This window comes from Prionailurus bengalensis, chromosome C2, assembly GCF_016509475.1.
Source record: "Prionailurus bengalensis isolate Pbe53 chromosome C2, Fcat_Pben_1.1_paternal_pri, whole genome shotgun sequence".
Taxonomy (NCBI): Eukaryota; Metazoa; Chordata; class Mammalia; order Carnivora; family Felidae; genus Prionailurus; species Prionailurus bengalensis.
In genome coordinates, this window is record NC_057350.1 from 11,504,673 (window position 1) to 11,524,656 (window position 19,984).

Consider the following 19,984-nt stretch of genomic DNA (forward strand, 5'->3'; position numbering starts at 1 on the left):
TGCATCTCCCACCTCCCCACCGCCCACTGATTGCTGCCCAAGGAAAGAGGTTTTAACTTGCAGGTATATTTTCAAGGGCGCCTGGGCGGCTCAGTCGAGTGAGCATGCAACTCTTGAATTTGGCTCAGGTCAGGATCTCATGGTTCATGAGTTCGAGCCCCACATCAGGCTCTGCGTGGACCCTGCTTGGGGTTCTCTCACCCTTTCTCTCTGCCCCCCCCCCGCTTGTTCTCTGTCTCTCTCTGTCTAAAATAAATAAGTAAACTTAAATAAAAATTACTTGTAGGTATATTTTCAACAGAAAACTTGTGGCTATTTTGAAACAACTTGTCTCCAGCCCTTCAGGCTCAGCTCCTGTAGGTTCAGGGGTTAACTAGCCCCATTGGCTCCAAGGCAAGGGGGCTGAGCCCAACACTGAAGACAGGCAGGCACTTTCATCTAAAGACCCCCTAACAGCCACCCTACGTGGTAGGTACCATTATTATCTCCATTTTACAGATGAGGACACCGAGGCCAAGAGAATGTAAGCGACTTGCCCAAAGACACAGCCAGTAGAGCAAGAACAAGATGTAGGCCTAAGCATCCGACCCGTATCTACATTCAGAAACTTCTACAGCATCCTCCTCAAGGAAGATAATGGAAACACTTTCTCAAAGCACCCCTGGGGGTCATCTCTGATTATTTGTTTTCCAGAGCACAGAGAGAGCACATGTCATGTTTTTATTTCTGCCCACTTCTCTCCCCATCCCCCCACCACTCCCAAACACACACTCAAGAAAGTGGGGGGGGGGGAGGGGCGTGGAATTACTTTTCAAGAATGAGGGATCACATTTAGGAACTAGCCGCTTCCCAGTTACGGGAACATGGAGATTGGGAATGGATTCCAGGTTCCCGGGGCTGCGCTTCAACCTGGGGCCCCCGTGGGGGGCGGCCCTTCCCCCCCCCCCCCCCCCCCGAGCCCGCTGGATCACCACAGGCCTACTCTGTGTTCTTAGCAAGTGTTGTTCCAAAGTACGGCCCGCGGGGCACAGATTTGGGGTATTGTTTTATTATTATTATCTTAAATTTTTATTTATTTTTGAGAAAGAGAGAGAGAGCAGAGACAGGAGGAGGGGCAGGGAGGGGGGACAGAGCATCCAAAGGGGGATTCCTGTGGACAGCAGGGAGCCTGATGTGGGACTCAAACTCACAAACTGCGAGACTGTGACCTGAGCCAACGTCGCTCAACTGACTGAGCCACCCAGGCCCCTCGGGGTGGGGTGGGGTGGGGTGGGGTCTTTTTAGAAGGGACCTTTGTGATGACATAATCCAACCCCCTCAGTTTACAGATGGGGAAACCGAGGCTCAAAGAGGCTGGGCAGTGAGTTGGGCTCCAAACCCAGGTCTCTTGACTTGGTCAAGACCTTGACAGGTCTCTTGACCCAGCGCTTCCTCCCTGGCCCTGAAGCTGCCTCTGAAAAACCAAAATGGGAATAAAATGTAAGGGGTTCCAGGCTAGCTTCTCAGAGAGTTAACCTGAGGAAATGCTGACCACGGGCAGCAAATGGTACCCACCGTTCTCCGCCCCCAGGAGCCAAGAATGTCCCAAGAGAACAGTATTCGCCCACGGGACCCGGACCTGCGGGCAGGCATGTGGGGAGCCACCCCACGCCCCGGGAGGGAGCCGGTCAGCGATCGGCAGCCAGGACTGGCCTCGCTTTGGAAACTCTAGACCCACAGTGAAAGCAGGAAGTGGGCAATTTACTCTGTGCGATGACAAACTGGCGGTGTGTGTGCGGGAAGCATGGTGGGGGGGGGGGGGGGCGAAAAGGAATCATGGTGCTTATGGGTGGAAATGAGCAAAAGAGGCAGAAAGAAACACGGGGCGGCATGCACAGGGGACACACGGACAAAGCCACGCGGAGGTGCTAGTGTGTGAGAGCCGAGGGGACGAAGCAAGGCCGGGGTTAGGGGAGAGAGGCTTACTTCAGTAGTTTGATATTACACATAATCAGCTCCTTCCAGTTAACAAAAATCATAGCACCCTCTTTCTCTGTCAGCAGCTCAGACTCCATCAGGGGTTTCTGAAAGATCTACAGGTGCAGAAAACGAAGCAGTTCAGAAAGCAAACCGTTAGCGTTACACCTGAAACACACGCACGCAGGTCTGTGCAGAGCATGGAGAGGACCGGGCCGTCTGCAGCTTTGTGGGGAGGCCCAGAAGCTTCCCGCAGCTTCTGCAGCAGACGCCCCTCCCCCACTCTACCGGAGCGTTTGCGGGGCGGGGGGGGGGGGGTGGTTCCCCATCAGGTCTCTGCACTGTTTTACAGGGAAGGGTGGCTGAACTCTAGAGGACGGGCCTTAACTCCACCGGGATAAAGCCCGGAGGCCTGTCGAAACACTCTTACCTGCCCACAGTGGGGGGTGGGCATGGCGGGAAAAGTGGGGGGCTTCAGGATGCACGTGGGTGTGGGCGGCTCTTTCAGGCTCACATACAGCGTCTGTTGCATAGACAAGCCTCGGGCACCCGGAGGGGAGCCGCCCAAGGAAGCAGGGACTCTAACCAGCAGCCTGGGTGATGTCTTCTGCCGTTGGGCCCTTGGCCTGGGCCGGGCTGGTACAGGGGCCGGCTGCGGCTCCGGAAAAGAAATGAGCCTGCCCAGGATCCAAGCTCTGCGTGGTTGGGTGACTCAGGGTAATCACAGCTCTCCGCCCAGCCCCACGTGGCGAGCCCCTGCCTGCAAAGAGGTCATCGTCTCCTACTGGAGGCAAGGCGTTCTTCTGAAAGGTCTTTAGAGATGGGACAGTCTGTCCCATCTTTGAAATAAATGTGGCTGGGCTCAGGCTGTTCCCTGGGAGCCCTATTCTTCATGAGTCCTTGAGCTGACATTGAACCCAGCATGTACCAGACCACTGCACAAAAGTGCCACATCTAAGGTGGTGACATTCACATCCTAGACATCCTAGATTGCATATTTAGTGACAGTCAAGTGTCTTGAGGAAGGCGCACTTTTCCTAAGTATGCACCATGACTTCCTATGCATGAATGTGCCTCCTGGATCAGTAACCCATCCCGCCTCCTGTACCCATTCAACACTGGGCAGCGGGTGGTGACGTTCCTGGTTAAGGCTGTCCAAGGAGATAGTTGCACAACTGTTAGGTGAGGGGCAGCGGGGGAGCAGGAGTTTCAAAACTATTACAATGTTTTTCAAACTGTAGAGTGATCCTGCCATTCAGCTCTGCAAACCCCTGTTGCTAACATGGCAACTTCCCGTGCGCAAAAACAAAAGTCTTCTTGAAAAGCGGGGGTTCCCAACTCTGCCTCTCCTCATCCTTCTGGACCAAGTGGCCCAGGCCTTTCAACAGCCACCCAGGAGGAGAGACAAAACGGGGCATCCTCTGGGACAGGGCAGTGCACGGGGACCTGGGAAGAAACATCTTCATTCTCAGCAACAGATTTTCCTCAGAGGTAATATGTACCACCAGGAATGACTCGAGATAATTGGCTGGATGGCTGCCATTTTCAGATGCCAACCCCGAGGCCCGGGAGACCACATGGCCTGCTCTATGGCATTAACTAGTTGGTGGCTAAGCACCCACTTCTCCGAGGAGAGTCTAGACTCCCAGTCCCCAGCCCACGTGTCACCTTCCACACACCTCCTCACGGACTCATTCATCCCCCGGATCCCTCTACGGGGATGACTCAGAGGGCCACGGATAAGAGTTCGACCATCTTCTCTTGGGTAGAAATCTCCTGTGTGATTTACCATCCAGATGCTCCCCACACATCAGAAAACCTCTCAGGCTGAGAATCAGGGTGCAGCCCTCCTTAACAGAGGCCCCCCTTCTCCCCAACCTCTGCCAGTATCCCCGGCCCCCACCGGCACCCATAGCTGCCATTACCTCTGTGACCAGCTGGAGGTCATTCACATAGTTCTCTTCTGTCACAATGAGCTCATGGATGTATCCTTGCCGCTTTCTTTCAGTGGGGGTCAGCATATCCAAGAGGTGTAAGTCTGAACACCCTGGAAGACACAACCATTGGGACATTTTAGTGCAAGTCTAGGGAAGCTCATACAGCCACACAGCGAAGAACCTGGGGCCTCGTGCCTGCTGGTCCCTGTGGCCTCACTGGAGTTGGGCAGTGTTACGGGTTCGATCACGTTCCCTACTAATACACATTCAAGTTATTTTTTTATATATATATATAATGTTTTTAATGTTTATTTTTGAGAGAGAGAGAGAGAGAGAGAGAGAGCACGGGCAGGAGAGGGGCAGAGAGAGAAGGAGACACAGAATCCGAAGCAGGCTCCAGGCTCTGAGCCATTAGCACAGAGCCCGATACACAGAGCCCGATACAGGGCTTGAACCCACAAACCGCGAGATCATGACCTGAGCCGAAATCGGATGCTCAACCGACTGAGCCACCCAGACGCCCCCACATTCCAGTTCTAACTCTTGGTTCCTGTGGCTGTGACCTTAGGTTCCTGTGACTTGGTTCCTGTTCCTCAGAACCCTTGGTTCCTGTGACCTATACCTATGACCTTGGTTCCTGTGACTGTGACTGTGACCAGAAATCGGGCTTCTGGAGATAGAGTCAAATTGAGATGAAGTCATACTCAATTAGGGTGGGTTCTAATCCCATGTGACTGGTGTCCTTACAGGAAGACATACAGAGACGGTCAGAAAGAAGGTCATGTGACGACAGAGGCAAGGACAGAGGCAGGTGCAAGCCAAGGAACGCCGAGGATTGCCAGCCGCCATCGGAAGCGAAGAGGAAGGCACGGAAAAAATCTCCCCCAAGGCCTCCAGAGGGACATGTCTCTGCCAACACTTTGCTTTTGGACTTTCCTCCAAAACTGTGAGAAAATAGGGGCGCCTGGGTGGCGCAGTCGGTTAAGCGTCCGACTTCAGCCAGGTCATGATCTCGCGGTCTGGGAGTTCGAGCCCCGCGTCGGGCTCTGGGCTGATGGCTCAGAGCCTGGAGCCTGCTTCCGATTCTGTGTCTCCCTCTCTCTCTGCCCCTCGCCCGTTCATGCTCTGTCTCTCTCTGTCCCAAAAATAAATAAACGTTGAAAAAAAAAAATTAAAAAAAAAAAACTGTGAGAAAATAAATTTCTGTTGTTTTGAGCCACCCCATGTGTGGCCTTTGTTGTGGCAGCCTAGTGAACTGACCCAGGCAGCTCACTCCTTCGTCCAAACTGCTGACACGATAATGTCCAGAGAAGACTAAGGAGTAATTGGCCGGTATTTCCTGAGGGCTCACCCCACGCCAGGTGCTCCACAAGGAGCTCTACGCTGGCAGGTGTGCTCAAAGCCCACAGAGGCTCCGGAAGCGTCACCATTTCACAGACAAGGAAGCGGAGCTTCTGATGGGTTGCCTCACCCCAAATCTCTTAGCTTTGCAGTGGCCGAGACTCGAGCCTGACGCTTTGACGCCAGAACCTGGGCTCTACCCCGGACGGCTACTGTTGTTGGGTCCCAGCTACAGGAGGGCATCAGCTTGTCCTGAGGTTGGCTCTCGGAGGCTCAGGTGGCTGTGCTGAGGCTCCTGCTGGGCCTGGGCACAGGGCAGAGAGGTGTGGAGAGCGTTCAGACAGTGCCAGGTAAAGTCCATGAGCCAGGCTGCTGCCGTGTGCCTGTAGAGGCATTAAGCCCGAAGACAGGGAAACTGCCCCGGCTGCAGACAGCTGGGCACATCCGGGGCCCCAGGTGCCCGAGGGAACGGGCTCGGGTTGACCTAAGATGGGACACACACGGAAGCTGGTGCCTGCCCTTGCCTCTGCTCACCTGGTTGGCTATTTAGGGTTTTGTTGGCTTTGAACGTTCTCCGCTTATCAGCGGAGGCTGCCTCATGACACGGCACGCTGGAACGGGGGGGGGGGTGGGAAGCCCCCTTTCTTGGGGGGTGTCCTTCATACAGGCCTGGGCCCACCTGTTCCACGCCTGTGGTCTCTCCTCTCCTTTTTATGAGGGGTTCTTCATTTATCACACACACACACACACACACACACACACACACAACCAGATTTGTAAAATAGACTGAAAGGTGTCCTGGATGTAGGCGGGAATGCGGGCAGGGGTCCCATTCCGTTGCTTTTTCTCATACCATCTCCCCCCACAAGGGGGCGCGATGGAGCACAATATGAACCACCTGCCAGCCCCCCCGTGGTTCTCAAAGTGTGGTCCCGGGACCAGCAGCATGAGCCACACCAGGGAACTTGTTAGAAATGCAAATTACCAGGCCCCTGCGGAATAGACTACCTGGATTTGGAGCCCAGGAATCTGATTTAACAAGCTCTCCAGGTGATTTTTTTAAAGGCAAATTAAAGTTTGAGAAGCTTGCTCTGGACTATCAGGAATTCCTCAGAGTTTCCATCTTCCCCCCCAGAAAGTCTTCCCCCTAGACTGGGGCTCATGACCTAGTCTGTATGCTGGAAGATTCCGCAAATAGGATGATCCCTCTGAGGTGAATGATATCACTGACTTCTTAGCAAACGTTTTCCTGTGCCAGAGCTGAGCTCCACATCTGGGTCCTTCTAGTCCTCAGTCTTGTACCCTCCCCTGGCCAAATGCCCTTTCTAGAATGCTTTAGATTCTCTTCCTGGAACAGGACAATTTGAGGATGGGCAGGCAGATGGGAGCTGGGAAAGCAGCAGGGACGAGCCATCCTTATGTTAATATTCTCCATGCCCATCCCCATGACCTCATTCAAAGCCACTGCAATGTGGCCAAACTATAAATCCACAGATCCGTGAGCTGGGCACAAACCACCATGCAGGTCTGCAGATGAATCTGGAACTTGGGCCCTCCACTCAGCCACCAGCTTGGTCCAGCTGTTCTTTGCGGGTTGGGGCGTTGGCTGTGCTTCATTAGAACAACTGCTCCCTCAGCGAGCTCTCAGGAAGGAAGCAAGTCCTGATGGCTCGCTCTGTTCAGTTCTGCCCGCCTCTGCCGAGCCCCTGCGGGAGCTTCGGCTTTTGGGTGGTGGAGTGACGCCACCAAGTCCTTGGGCTTTCATTAAGAAAGCCACCTGGGAAACACTCTTCAGTTTGGGAGGAAACATCTCACTTGTCACCTATTCTCACCAAACTGTCCTGTCAATGAGTCAAAGAGCCCAGGAGAGAGGAAGGCTTGTTCTTATTACAGAGCAGAACGCAGCCCTTGCATTACAGGGACTTGTTGGAACTCTCACGGAGCAGGGTCTCCCCTAGAATTTTCAGGACATTCCTTTCTTTAAAAAAAAATTTTTTTTTAATGTGTGTTTACTTTTGAGTGAGAGAGACAGAACGCGGGCAGGGGTGGGGCAGAGAGAGAGGGAGACATGGCATCCGAAGCAAGCTCCGGGCTCCGAGTCGTCAGCCCAGAGCCCGACGCAGGGCTCGAACCCACGAACCGTGAGATCGTGACCTGAGCCGAATTCAGATGCTTAACCCGAGCCACCCAGGTGCCCAGGACCTTCCTCGCTGTGGGGATATTAGGATATTGTTTAGAGCTGCAGTTGTTAGACGCATCCCACACCGTGCACTGGTGTTTGCAGGGATACAAACATCGGGCTAGGACATCAGGGGGACACTGGTTGCCCCCATCCTCTGAACATCCCTTTCAGTCACAATTTCCCTTGGAGAACATGATGGATGCTATGAACTCTGGCCCCAGAAAACTCACATGTACAACACACACACACACACACACACACACATATTTTGCACACAGTTTTATAGGGTTCACAGGCCCTCTTGACGCTTGTTCGTGGATCTCATTCATTCATTCATTCATTCACTGGACACATGTTTACCGACGTCCTGTCATGAGTCTGCCACCAACTGCTGGGTGCTGAGGATTCACAATGAAAGAGGAGAAATGTCTGCCTCCAGAGCATACAGTTCTCGGCTGGGGGTGGTATTAGTTCCCACGGGCCGAAGGGATACTAACCCCCACCAAGCTGAGGCTTGTGCGGCCCCCCAGCCCCCGGGGCTGAGAAAGCATTTTTGGTCGTCATAATGACTGGAGGCGCCGGCTGGGATTGGGTGGGGCTGGCCCAGGGCTGTTAAGATGCCCTGCAATATACACAGGACAGGGAATTGTCTTCCCCGAATGTCAACAGCCCCCCCACTGAGAAACGCTGACATTACTGGAAACTGAAAGCCCGGCCAGGTTGACAGCTCTGAAGCAAGGATGGTGCAAGTGACCCGCAGATTTGCTTAGAACGACTGAGGAGTCGGAAACAAGGACCCGGGAGGAAACATTAACAGGAAATGGCTTGCTTTGGATTTCAGAAGTTCTGAGTCTTCAAGTTTTACATGGTATGGTTGTTGTTGTTGCTGTTTTAAGTTTATTTATTTTGAGAGAGAGAGAGCGAGCGCGCAAGTTGGGGAGGGGCAGAGAGAGGAGGGGAGAGAGAGAATCCCAAGCAGGCTCCGCGTTGTCAGTACAAAGCCTCACGCGGGGCTCGAACTCACGAGCCGTGAGATCATGACCTGAGCTGAAGTCAAGGTCCCGACTCTTAACCGACTGAGCCCCCTGGCTCCCCTACGTGGTACGGCTTTGAAGAAGCCCGGAGCCCGAACAACAGCAAAAGGTCTAGAGTGGACTTAGGCTATCAGTCCAAGAATCCCTGGTGCCGGGGCCAGTTTGGGGTGAATTGGGGGTCTGTTGCACATGGAAGGGGGGGACACGAGGAGGTTGCACGGCCTCCTGCTCCGGGCAGCTCCAGCATTCCCGTCCATCCACCCAGAGGACCCATGTCAGAGCTGACCCAGCTGACAGGTGCCGTGTGACTCTGGGCTGCTTGCCGCCACAAATTCCACCCCACGCCGTCCACCTACCAGCCTGCCTGGAGGCAGGGGGCTGGCTCAGATGGTCTCTCCAGGCCCCAGCATACAACAAAAAGCAAAGATTTTGTGGGGAGATTCGTCTCAGCATTGTGTGCCGCCAGCGTTGGCTTTGAATGGTCTTTTTAGCTACTGAACCGACCCACACGACGCTGTTTTAAAAGTTCTTGCTGCTGGATGCCAGACCAAGAAGACCATTACAGGCTGGAAATAGGTACTTTGAGCTAAAAAATATCCTTCCTTTGAAAATTTAATATTTAGAAAAACAAACGAGTTTAAAAACCCCATTATTCAGAGCGGGGTAAATGGAAAAGACATTGCAAATAAGACAGTTTTCTTTAAGGGTGGAGGGACGTGGTTCTTCTCTCCTTTGGGAACCAGGATAAACATGATTTTCTGGCTCCCTTTCCCGGGGAAAAATGAGAGAATAAAGCAGAGCAAATAACTTTTCACGGACATCTCGGTGTGATGAAGGGATTCTTAAAACTAACTATAATCCACTCGCAGCTGAAATAATATTGCAAGCGACTCTGGGCACTTAAAACCGATCCCTAATTACAGCCCACATAAAATTCCCAATCTATGTGCTGTCCCTTGTAATTTTGCGTAGTTAGACACATTCACAAAGTGGAGAGTAGCCGTGAGACCCCTTTGAGAGTAGTTGAGTCTGGGGCACTGGAGAGAACGTGGGAAAATCTTACCCAAAAAGGTCATCTTGTCACCTCAATGGGACAACGTTCATAGGAACAGCATAATCTAAATAAATTGCTTTATTACAACAGTAGTACATGAACACACGCTCGATGTAAACAGTTCAAAGCATACAGAAGGACTTAGGGTACAACCGGGCATCGCCCCTCTCATTCCCAACCCTTTTCCTTCCGTTCTCAACAAGGTCCATGATTTTAAAAACCAGACCAGCCCCCACAGCAAGCCGGCCACTGGACAAACCAAATAAACAGGCCTCGTTCCTGTTATGAAAGGGCCAAAATATACTCTACGATGGTCAATAAATATTTATTAAGTTCCTACGAAGCCCAAGAGACACAGGAATGAGCAAGATAATGCCCTTGTCCTCAAGGAAACTCACAGCTGGGAGGGAGACGCGAACATGGAAATTAAATTTGAAATAGCAAGCAGCGGAGAACGTTCCTGCAGGTCTGCGAGGATAGTAGAGTCTGCAGGGCTCAGAAGTACATGCTCCTTGTCCCGAGGGAGGAAGGCTCTGAGAGGAGGTCCTACTTGTGTGTGTGTGTGTGTTTGGGGGGGGGAGGGGTGGTTCTGCAGCAGGGAGGATGGGGCCATTATGTTGGGGGTGTGGGGCCAGTATGCCAAGTAGGTGCAGGGACACTATGGGAGATAAGGCGGGAAGCGGGAAGGCAATAAGGTGGGCAGTACATGACATCACAGAAGGCATAATGCCAGAGGGGCCAGGCGAGAAATCCCACAATATGGAAACTCAGGCAATGGCTTTTCACCTTTAAGAGAAAGGATATACCAGTGTCTGTGGGGGACATTCTGCCCAAATTCTCCAGCTAAATGGCCTCGCCCACCAGGATACCTGTTGGAGCTGGAGCTCCTGTCTACACCGAAGCCTTCTCCAGGGCGGGCCTCAATGGAGGGAACAGGGGCCTCGTGGCTCTCGTGGCCCCTGCCGGGCTACGCTGGATTTTTCTGGGAAAATGAGTCTGATTGCGTTGCCTTCAACCTCCTGGACAGAATGGCACATGTGGGATGGCTTGTCACATAGGAAAGGCTGCAATGGATGCGACATAAAGAAGGTTCTCCGGCCAGAGCACTCCCCCCTCCCCCCTCCCCCCACAATCCCATTCTCTAAGCTGTGAACTTGTGCGCTCCCCCTGTGCCGCTGTGCTTGGAGCTGGGACTTGGCGGTGAATGAGGCGGGCTGGGTCCTTGTCCTTGGGGAGCCCTGGTCTACCAGAGGCTCGGGCATCCCATCTAGACTCTGGTTCTGGCCAAAGCACAGGAAACTCACAAAGGGCTTCACTGCAAGCTGCCCGTCCCTGAGACCTCAGCGTTGAAGTCCTTAAGACTGGATTCTCATGGGGGTTTAGAGGAGCTGGGTGGGCATGGGGACCTGTAGTGGGGAGAGGGAGAATGTCACCTGATGGCACCAAAGACCCCCCGATGCCTTATGTCCAACTGAACCCAGGCAGCCCTCTCCGGCCTGTCTGGGGGAACTCGCTAGACCCATTCGGCTGGGTCCCTCTGGGGGAACTCACTAGACCCTTTCGGCTGGGTCCCTCTGGGGGCTTCCATTCAGCCACACTCAGCATGAACCCCGTAGCTTCAAAGGGTCAAGGTGGCTTCCAGAAGAATAACAATTCTTCTAAGAAGGGGAATCCAGTCTACATGGGGGGCCAGGCAGTTTAATGACTATTGAGAATTTGCAAAAATCAAATTACTCTCAGGGCTACGTTCTCTCTTAATTTGCCATAGGTCACTTTTAACTAAAGGCATGGCGTTCATGGCTTTATAACGGATGCTGGGATCCCTGGGGCGGCCTCGAGCATCCCACGGTGTGCACTCGTTTGCTCATTCCTGGCCCCACTGATGTTACCACCTTTGCTTTCCTTTCTTGCTGAACCTCTGCTTTCAATGCCCACCACCCTGCGGTATCTCAGGGACCCTCAGCAGCGGCCGCAAGTAAATCCTTCGGGGACACAAAGCAGGCTGGGGTGTTAGAAGCACAGACACATGTTTATTGGAATGAGAGGCAGTAGGTTTGACTAGAGGGACCTGGGAATATCTTCCAGAGAAGCAGGGATTTGGCTTGGACTCCATCAGGCACATGGCAGTTTCGGGTGGGGAAGTAGCGAGGGATCCAAGCAGAGGAAGCGGTTGGAGAAAAGGGGAATAGAGAGAAAGCAGTGAGGAGAGAAAGCAGATGCTGGGGTAACAGGGAGTAAAGAAAGTCAACACCGCATGCTCGCATGAGCCACACGGTTCCAGGCGCTGCATGTACGTGAACTCACAGAGTCCTCACCGACAATCCCGTGTGGCAGCTACTACGCCTATTCTCCCCTTGAACAGACAGGGAAACTGAGGCACAGAGAAGTTAAGTGACTTGCCAAAGCCTCAGTTAATCAATGGCAGGGGGGGTCCTACCCCGGAGTTACTGTTCTGAACCACCATGCCTCCTGCCTTGCTGGGAAGGTGATGTATTAGTCAGCTAACGCTGCTGTAACCACGTCCCACAGACCACGGGGCTCACACGTGAGAAATGGAGTCTCACAGCGCCGGAGGCAGCAAGTCCAAGATCAAGGTACCAGCAGGTCTGATTTCTTCTAAGGTCTCTCTCCTTAGCGGGCAGGTGGCCATCTTGTCCCTGCATCCTCACATGGCCTTTCTTCTGTTACAAAATCATTGCTGGTGACTCTTTGCGTCCAAATGTCCTCTTCACATTGGAGGTAGGGTCCACCCTAATGGCCTCATCTTAACTTAATGACCTCTTTAAGGTCCCAGCTCCAGAAACAGTCATACTCTGAGGTACTGGGGGGAAGGGCTTCAACGTTTCAATCTGGTGGGGGAGGGGGACACAGTTCACCCCGGGTTGGCGGGGTGGGGGGGGGGAGGTACAGTCAAGGAGTTTGAACAGCAGAGTGAGACGTCTACATTTTTGTCTTGGTTGCAGAGCTGGGAAAGGTCCGGGCCGTGTTTCGGAAGGATCGCGGTGGCAGCTTCACGGAGGCTGGGTGAGGGCTGTGGCCCCTGAGAATGGCGGCATGTTTGGAATCACCTAAGGAGATTTAGAAGGCCCGACGTCCCTGCGGTAGCCCGGACCAATCAGATCCACCTGGCCGGGGTTCCGCCCGGGCGTCTGTAACATGTGGAAGCTTCCAGGAGGCTCCCACGTGCAGCCCAGAGTGAGGACCACTCCATCAGAGGGAGCCCCGAAATCAAGACACCTGGTGCGGAAACGGAGCAAAATTCAGAACCTAGAACCGTCCAGGCTCATGCAGCACGAGAGCGTCACAATTGTTGAACCGATTCCAGACCCAGGTGGGTCCCTCAAGCGGCTTGTCCAAAGGGAACTATGGTTGTAACCCAGAATGCCGTCCCTCCGTCCATGGCCTGGAGCTCAGACAAGCCTCTGACGCTGTGTCCCTGGAGGTCACACTGCCGCCACCTGACCCCCAATGCTAGGCCTAGAGCTCAAAAAGGTCACTCTGCTCATCGGCCTCCTTGAATCGATGGGACAGCGGAGTCCACAGGTGCACGGTGACTTCTGCTATCAGGAATAAGCCCTCCGCTCTTGTTGTCTTGGGAGATGGAGACCCACAAGAAAACCAAAGAGTGGGCCCGAGGGTGGCCGGTCCCCGTTCCTCTCCCCACGCGTTCCCGAGAGACCTGGCTGTGAGGATGGTCTGGTCCATGGCGCCCGAGGCTGTTGGGCCGGCGGTAGCCAGGCTGGGTCAAGGCGGCTGTGTCTCCTCTGACAGTGACCCTTGGCTGGCCGGTCCCGGGACCCAGCTCTGGCGGTCCAGCGGGGCAGGCATCCTCCTCGTCCCAGTGGAACTTTCTTCTCGAGGGTCTAAGCATAGCCCGGTCCCCTGCGGTCTCTCCTAACTTGGCAAACTGACCCCGGTGGGACACAAGAGACAACCTGAGCCCGGGACATTTCCTGCTCATTTCCAGCAACTGCATAGCTGCGCTCAGGTCCCTGCTTTCATGGAGCTTCCATTCTAGTGGGGGAGACAGAAAACCAAATACACGCATAAATATATGGTAGTTAGGGCGGTTATAAGAATGATGAATGACAATTCTTTTGACTACTAAGCTCATTTCCAGTCCCAGGGTCTTCTCACGTGAATTTATCTTTTAAGCCATGGTGGCTTCCCAAACACACAGCTTTGTGCAGGGTTCGAGGTCACATGCAGCGCAGAGACTGAGCACCGATGTGTCCTTTCCTTGCAGCCTAGATGGGGAGGAAGGAGCAAGACCGTCCACACAGGGCTCCTGAACGACCGCCATGGGCGGTCACGACATGCAAGGGTGCAAGGTAGGCGCTGTCCTCTGGTTCATAAGCTACCGGGGAGATGGGGCGTCGCACAACAATCAATCGTACAAGGGGAGGAGGTACCACCGCTACTTGTAAGTGCTGTACCTGTGTGGGTCTTTGTGGGATCCGGCCTTGCCCCCCAGGGAGCTCACAGTCTTGGGCGGGAGATGAGTATCTGCGTGTCTGTGCGTGTGTCTGAGTCTTCAAATCCACTCATCTTCACGTATGATGAGTTACTAGCAGCTCAGCAAAGAGCTGAGTCACGGCGAGTCGGTGGAGCTGGGCTGGGCAGCAAGGAGAGGAGGAGGGGGAAGATGGGAGGGCCAAGGTGGAGAAGACAGGGAGGCGGGGCGGGGAGGGGGACGGGCTGGAAGGCGGGGAGGAGACTGTGGTGCTAGCAGGGAGGTGCGGGTCGGGTAGGACGAGACAAGCACGGGTGGGGCCGGACAACGGGTGTCCACGGATCCCAGACCGATGACACTCTGGCAGGTTGAGTGATGGGATCTCTAGGTGGGGAAAGGCCCCGTGTCCACGCTGTCCACACTGCTCATTTCCTCCCCAGTTCACACCCAGCATGCGAGGACCAGTGATGCAGGTGGGCATTTCCATCAAGTGGTTTGGAGGTCAGAGGAGAGGGTTTTCAAGAGGGCGTCTTGGAAACCCACTGCAGCAACAGAAGCCTGGACCGCTGTGGAGGGTCCTCACGGTTAACTCAAAAGGGGGCAGAGAGAATGTGAGATCGGGACGGTAGCAACTAGCTCTGGAAGGGGCTCAGCCCAGGGCTTCCCCTCTTCAAGCATCAGGGTCCCCTCCTGCAAGCTGGAGGCCCATGTCCCCTGCACCTGCCACACCTTTCGGTGTTAGAAACCTGGAAGGTGTTTGGATGACGGCAGCCGTCTATGGGTTCCACCAGCAACTCAGAAAGGAAGGCGCCGATCAGGGAAGGCTTCCCTGAGAAGCGACGACTGAGCTACGCTGAAGACGAAGCACAAGGAGCTCTCAAAGAGGAGAAGGGAAGAGAGGGGTCCGGCCGGATGGGCTGGAGAAGGGAGCAGATCAGGCAGGGCCTTGAGGCCCAACTGCGAGATTTGGGCCATTATCACTGGGAAGCCCTGGATGATTGTTAGCAGATTGCAACTTCCATTTTTAAAATAGCTCTCTGCCCACGGGGTGGAGAAGAGGCTGGAAAACAGTGAGATTGGAGCAGGGACGGGTTAAAAGGCTGATGGTCCTGGGGCACCTGGATGGCTCAGTCGGTTAAGCGACTGACTCTTGGTTTTGGCTCAGGTCATGATCTCACGGTTTGTGGGTTCAAGCCTTGCATCGGGCTCCGTGCTAATGGTGTGGGATTCTCTCTCTCTGCCCCAACCTTTCCCCCTCCCCCCTCAAAATAAAGAAATAAACTTAAAAAAAAAAAAAGAAGGCTATGGTCTTCATGTAAGGACTGGAGAAACTTGGTCACCCTCAGGGCCTTTGCGCTTGCTACCCCTCAGGCTTGAAACACGTTTCTCCCTGACCTTTGCCTGCCAACTCCTCTGCAGTCAGACCTCCACCTCTCCACAGAGGCCTTCCTGGGCCATCCCATCTGCGATAGCCCTGGCCGTCAGTCACATCCTGGCCCATTTCATCCAGCAGCAGCTGAAATGACTTATTTGTGAGCTGGTGTTTTCCTCTGGCTCCTACAAGCTCCATGAGAGCAGGTGCCCGGTCTGTGTCTCACTGAGCACAGCCCTGTCACCTGGCCTCGTGTTCCTTGGCCACGACTCTCCTCTCCGGGAGTGCAGGAGAGGAGATGCTTGCCAGGAAATGCAGGCAGGCTGGACCCCTCCTGGTCTCCCAGGAGCTGTTGACACAGCAGGGTGGAGGGGAGGGGCAGGGGAGGGAGGGGAGAGGACTGGCAGATTACTTCTGCCCCTTGAGGATGGGGTGAGGGCTCCTACCACGAGGGAGCCCGTGACACTGGAGGGTCGTACTGAGGACTCAGATGTGGGGGTCTTCCCACAGCGGCCTCAGAAGGACAAGGTAATGCCCCACAGAGGAGAGGGTCATCCTGGCTTCCACTTCTCTGCTGGGACAGATCATAGGGTTCAAACTCTGCCGGAGGCTTGGCAAACAGACCAGACGCATCCCAGACCCAAAGCCGTGGATGCTGAGAGGCATGTCCGGGTGTCCGCAACGGGGCAGGAGAGAACTCATCTCCCAGTCTTTAAGTGTGCTGGAGACGGCGCTTTGGGGTGCCCCCCACCCTTGTGACACATGTCCCTTATCCAAGCTGTACGGTTGCTTAAAAACAAAACACAAAGAACAAAAAGAACGAGCTCCTGGCACGTCTGGGGGCCAAACATTCCAGTCTTTCTTTGCTGGCGAGAGAACACAAGGCCACAGAATGCAGAGATGAGAAATAAGGGATCCAGTGACTCAATGCATGTGTGACAGGTTTATTGTGGGGCGCTGCATGGGCCTGCCAACCGGGTCCACGGACGTGACATTTAGAAGCCTCGCACATTCCATTTGCTCTGTCGGCCTCCCTGACGCCAGCCGCGTTGAAACACAGGGCAACTTCTCCCATTTGCCAAGCGTCCGCTGACGGGGCTGGGTGTCACCGCACATTGAGGGAGCATGAGGAAGGTGCTTACTCCAACACAGGTGGGCCTCCCACTACTGGAGAAAAGGGGACCCCGATTTGTGCACAAATGAATGAGATGGCTGAAGGTTTTAAGGAAGCTGTCCAATCTTTTCTCTGCAAAATCCCTTATCTACAAAAGCACTGCTTTCTGTAGTCTTAAAATGCACACAACCTTCTGTCTCGGTTTGTTGCAAGAAAGGAGGAAGCCAGTTAAATGGATTCCTTCACGCCCAGGACCAGGTGCAAATGCCTTTTCTCTCCTGTAAGAATGACAAGAAGGCTATTGTCTGTGGGGGGGGCTTACTACCTGCTGGGTACAATTATTATCCCTCCATATGTAAATGAGGAAACTATAGCACAAAGGGGTTAAGTCACTTGGCCACAATCACACAATTAGGAAGTGGGAGAGCTGGGATTTGAACCCATGTCCCGAACCACCACCCTGTATCCCTTCCTGGCCTCTATAAAAGCCCAGGGTACCGTTACGTCGGACTCCTCCATCGCCACTATCTGCCTACAGGAAAATAAAATACTCCAAAACTTTAAGAGAAATGGAATGAAATATTACCCTGAACTTGTAGACAGGCCGTGTGAGTATCTTTGGCGCCATGTTTTTCTGGCAGAGGCCAGCCATGGAAACGGAGACGCTAAGGCAACCGTTCTCGGGGTGGCACTGAGCACGGGAGTCTCTGGCAAGCCTGTGTCTTTGGAAGATCCTGCAGTGGGGGTGAGCAGGACTAGAAGGGTTGAGGAGGCGGCTGCGTCCTGAGCCTGAGCACTGAGAAGGTGCCACAAGGTGCTGGCATCGGGCAACAGCTCCTCCACCCCCCCCAGCTATGAGTGAACCACACACGGAATGGCCTCCACCTTTCCACACAGACAGTCGTGGTTATGGGAGGCGGCTGGTGCCGAGGTGCTGCGGTTCTCGCGTGGCACAAGGTCAAAGGTCTAGCCAGGGAGAGGGGGAGGGGCCTCTGAGAACGACATGCTCTCAGCTCACAGCGCAGGGTTAGTGCGCACGGCTGGCTCTCCCTGATCTGGATTCCGTGGACCGATCGGGGTGCGGGGGGAGGGGGGAAGGGGGGGAGGGATGGGGGTGGGTAGGCGGGTGGCATCTCTCTACATGCACATGCGCGCGTGGGCCCACCCCTCCCACCCCTAGACCTCCCCCCACTTTCCTGGTGGGGCCTGGAGTGTGGCGGGTGGACCCGTTGAGCTCGAGTGTGTGTGACAGGGGACCAAGAAGGGAGGGGGCAGCACAGGACGGAGAAGGGGAAGAAACCAGGGGAATCAAGTCGTTCAACGGAGTGAAAACAGGCTCCTTGATGAAAAACGTTAGATAAAGTGCTTTTGCCCCTTGTAGTTCACTCGGGAGCAACTGCACGAAGAGGAGGATCTGCCCAACTTTAAAAAATGACGGGCAGAGTCAAGGGGACACTTCCTCTTTCGAGGCTTGCAACATCACCCTGACCTCAGGTGCGGGGCAGATGTGGGAACCGCAGCGGTCGGCCTCAGCCAGAATCTTCCATAGCGTGATGTGTCTGTTTTCACCACCCCACCCAATATTACCAAGCTAAAGACGGAGGCGTGCGCGCGCGCACGCACACACACACACACACACACACACACACACAGCCTGTTGACAACGTAAAACAATAACCTGGTAGTTTCTGAGAGGTAGTGTGTATTTAACAGCAAGTTGCCCTGGTATAATTTTGTAGCTGATTTTCACTTTTGACAAACAAAACCTTTTAATTTTTTTGTGAATCAAATCCTATCATTTAAAAATGACCGGGGAGGGGCGTCTGGGTGGCTCAGTTAAACATGGGGCTCTTGATTTCAAGCCAGGTTCACGGTCTCCCGGCTCTTGAGATGGAGCCCCAAGCCCTGACAGTGTAGATCCTTCTTGGGATTTTCTCTCTCCCTCTCTCTCTCTCCCTGCTCCTCCCCTGTTTGTGATCTTTCTCTCTCAAAATAAATAAACATTTAAAAAATAATAAAAATTAAAATGTCCAGGGAGTTTTTAAAGAACTTCCTTGGGGCGCCTGGTTGGCACAGTCAGTTAAGCATCTGACTCTTGATTTCGGCTCAGGTCATGATCTCACAGTTAGCTCGAGCTCCATACTGGGCTCCACACTGACAGTGCAGAGCCTGCTTGGGATTCTCTATCCCTCTCTCTGTCCTTCCCATGCACTCTCTTTCTCTCAAAATAAACTTTAAAAGATAGTAAAAAACAAACAAACAAACAAACAAACAAAAAACAACTTTCCCCCGAGTGGCAATGGAACCCTTTGAGATGGAATAACTACCCACCAGGAAACATTCTGGAAACCTGGCTTTTTGTGTGTGGAATTTTCTTAAAGAAAAGCCCAAGAGAATTCTGGCCGAAGTGAAATAGTGAAATATTCATACAGTTATCGTGATCTTTGACCTCATTGTGTTCCCCTATCCCACCAGATCCAAAATATCAGACATTTTGAAGACTTGGGTTGTTGTTTTTTTTTTTTTTTTTTTTTTTTCCTGTGCATTTTGGGACCACTGGCAGTCAATGTAGTTTTTCATAAAAATTCTCTTGGGTGTTTTGGAACTAAAAGGAATGAATAGGATTAACGTATACTTTTGCTAGAAGAAAAAAATGAATATTCACTCTCAGGAATTAATTTTCAATTTGCCAGGAAGCAGGGCTGTGATTTGTTGGGCCCGTTCCCCAACTGTGATCTGGGTGGCTGCCTCCCCGACCCCGTGCCAGGGGTAGACCTGGCCCAGAGGAAGGTTGCCACACCCTGGCATCTCTGGTCCTTGGCCTCCTTCACAGACCAGATGAGCGACAGACCCCAGGAGCAGCCCCTCCCAAGAACACAGTTGCTGCTGGGAAACTCACAGCTAAAGCAAAGGGGCCTGCAAATGTACCTCGGTATCCTCTTGGGGGGGTGATGTGGTGTGCCTGGAACAGAACCCCCAGTGCCTCTTCCTCGTGTATTAATTGCTCAACCCACTCGTTCAAACAGGCATTTCTGAGTACTTAACCTACTATATGCCAAGGTGGGCATATAGCATATTGAGCAACAGAAATTGCGGTTTTATAGGTGAGAGGTGGGAATATTGGTGATTCCATGTTTTAACCTACTACTGAGAGGGTTTTCTTAAGCTGGTATTACCAGGGTTTTCTTCGGATGGGATCAAAGAAGGCATAGAGAGAGAGCCCAGTTGCCATCTGCTTATGGGAGTCTGGATCTGCCCAGTTCCCTTCCAGAAACAGGGCAGACACCAGTTTCTGCCATATGTGTAATGGTATAATATTTTTTACTTTACAAAGGAAGAATCCTTCCTTTACATCCGCTTCTCCAGGACACCCTTTTTACGCAGAGGCAGTCCAGGCTCTGGCCCGCTGGCCGCCACTCTGTTCCCGCTCTGCAGCTCTCTGGGCCCTGCTCTGCAGTGCAGAGAGGCAGCTGGCCTTAGGAAGGCAACTCAAAACTGCAAAAGGAGGGTGATCTCATTTGGACACGTCTTGTCCATATGG

At 53.4% G+C, this 19,984-nt stretch overlaps 1 protein-coding gene across 8 annotated transcripts in view; it reads right to left on the reverse strand.

The window, feature by feature from the left end:
• ITSN1 (intersectin 1) overlaps nt 1-19,984 on the reverse strand; it is a 220,045-nt gene that overhangs the window by 23,400 nt on the left and 176,661 nt on the right. For 6 of the 8 annotated variants that reach the window (XM_043593672.1, XM_043593684.1, XM_043593675.1 and 3 more), the window contains 2 exons: nt 3,882-4,003; nt 1,966-2,072 (listed from right to left, as the gene is read on the reverse strand). In XM_043593672.1, the coding sequence (XP_043449607.1) occupies nt 1,966-2,072; nt 3,882-4,003 (229 nt within the window). Of the gene's footprint in view, nt 1-1,965; nt 2,073-3,881; nt 4,004-9,553; nt 13,519-19,984 lie in introns of those variants that run through there. The other 2 variants (XM_043593679.1, XM_043593678.1) reach the window with 1 other exon arrangement.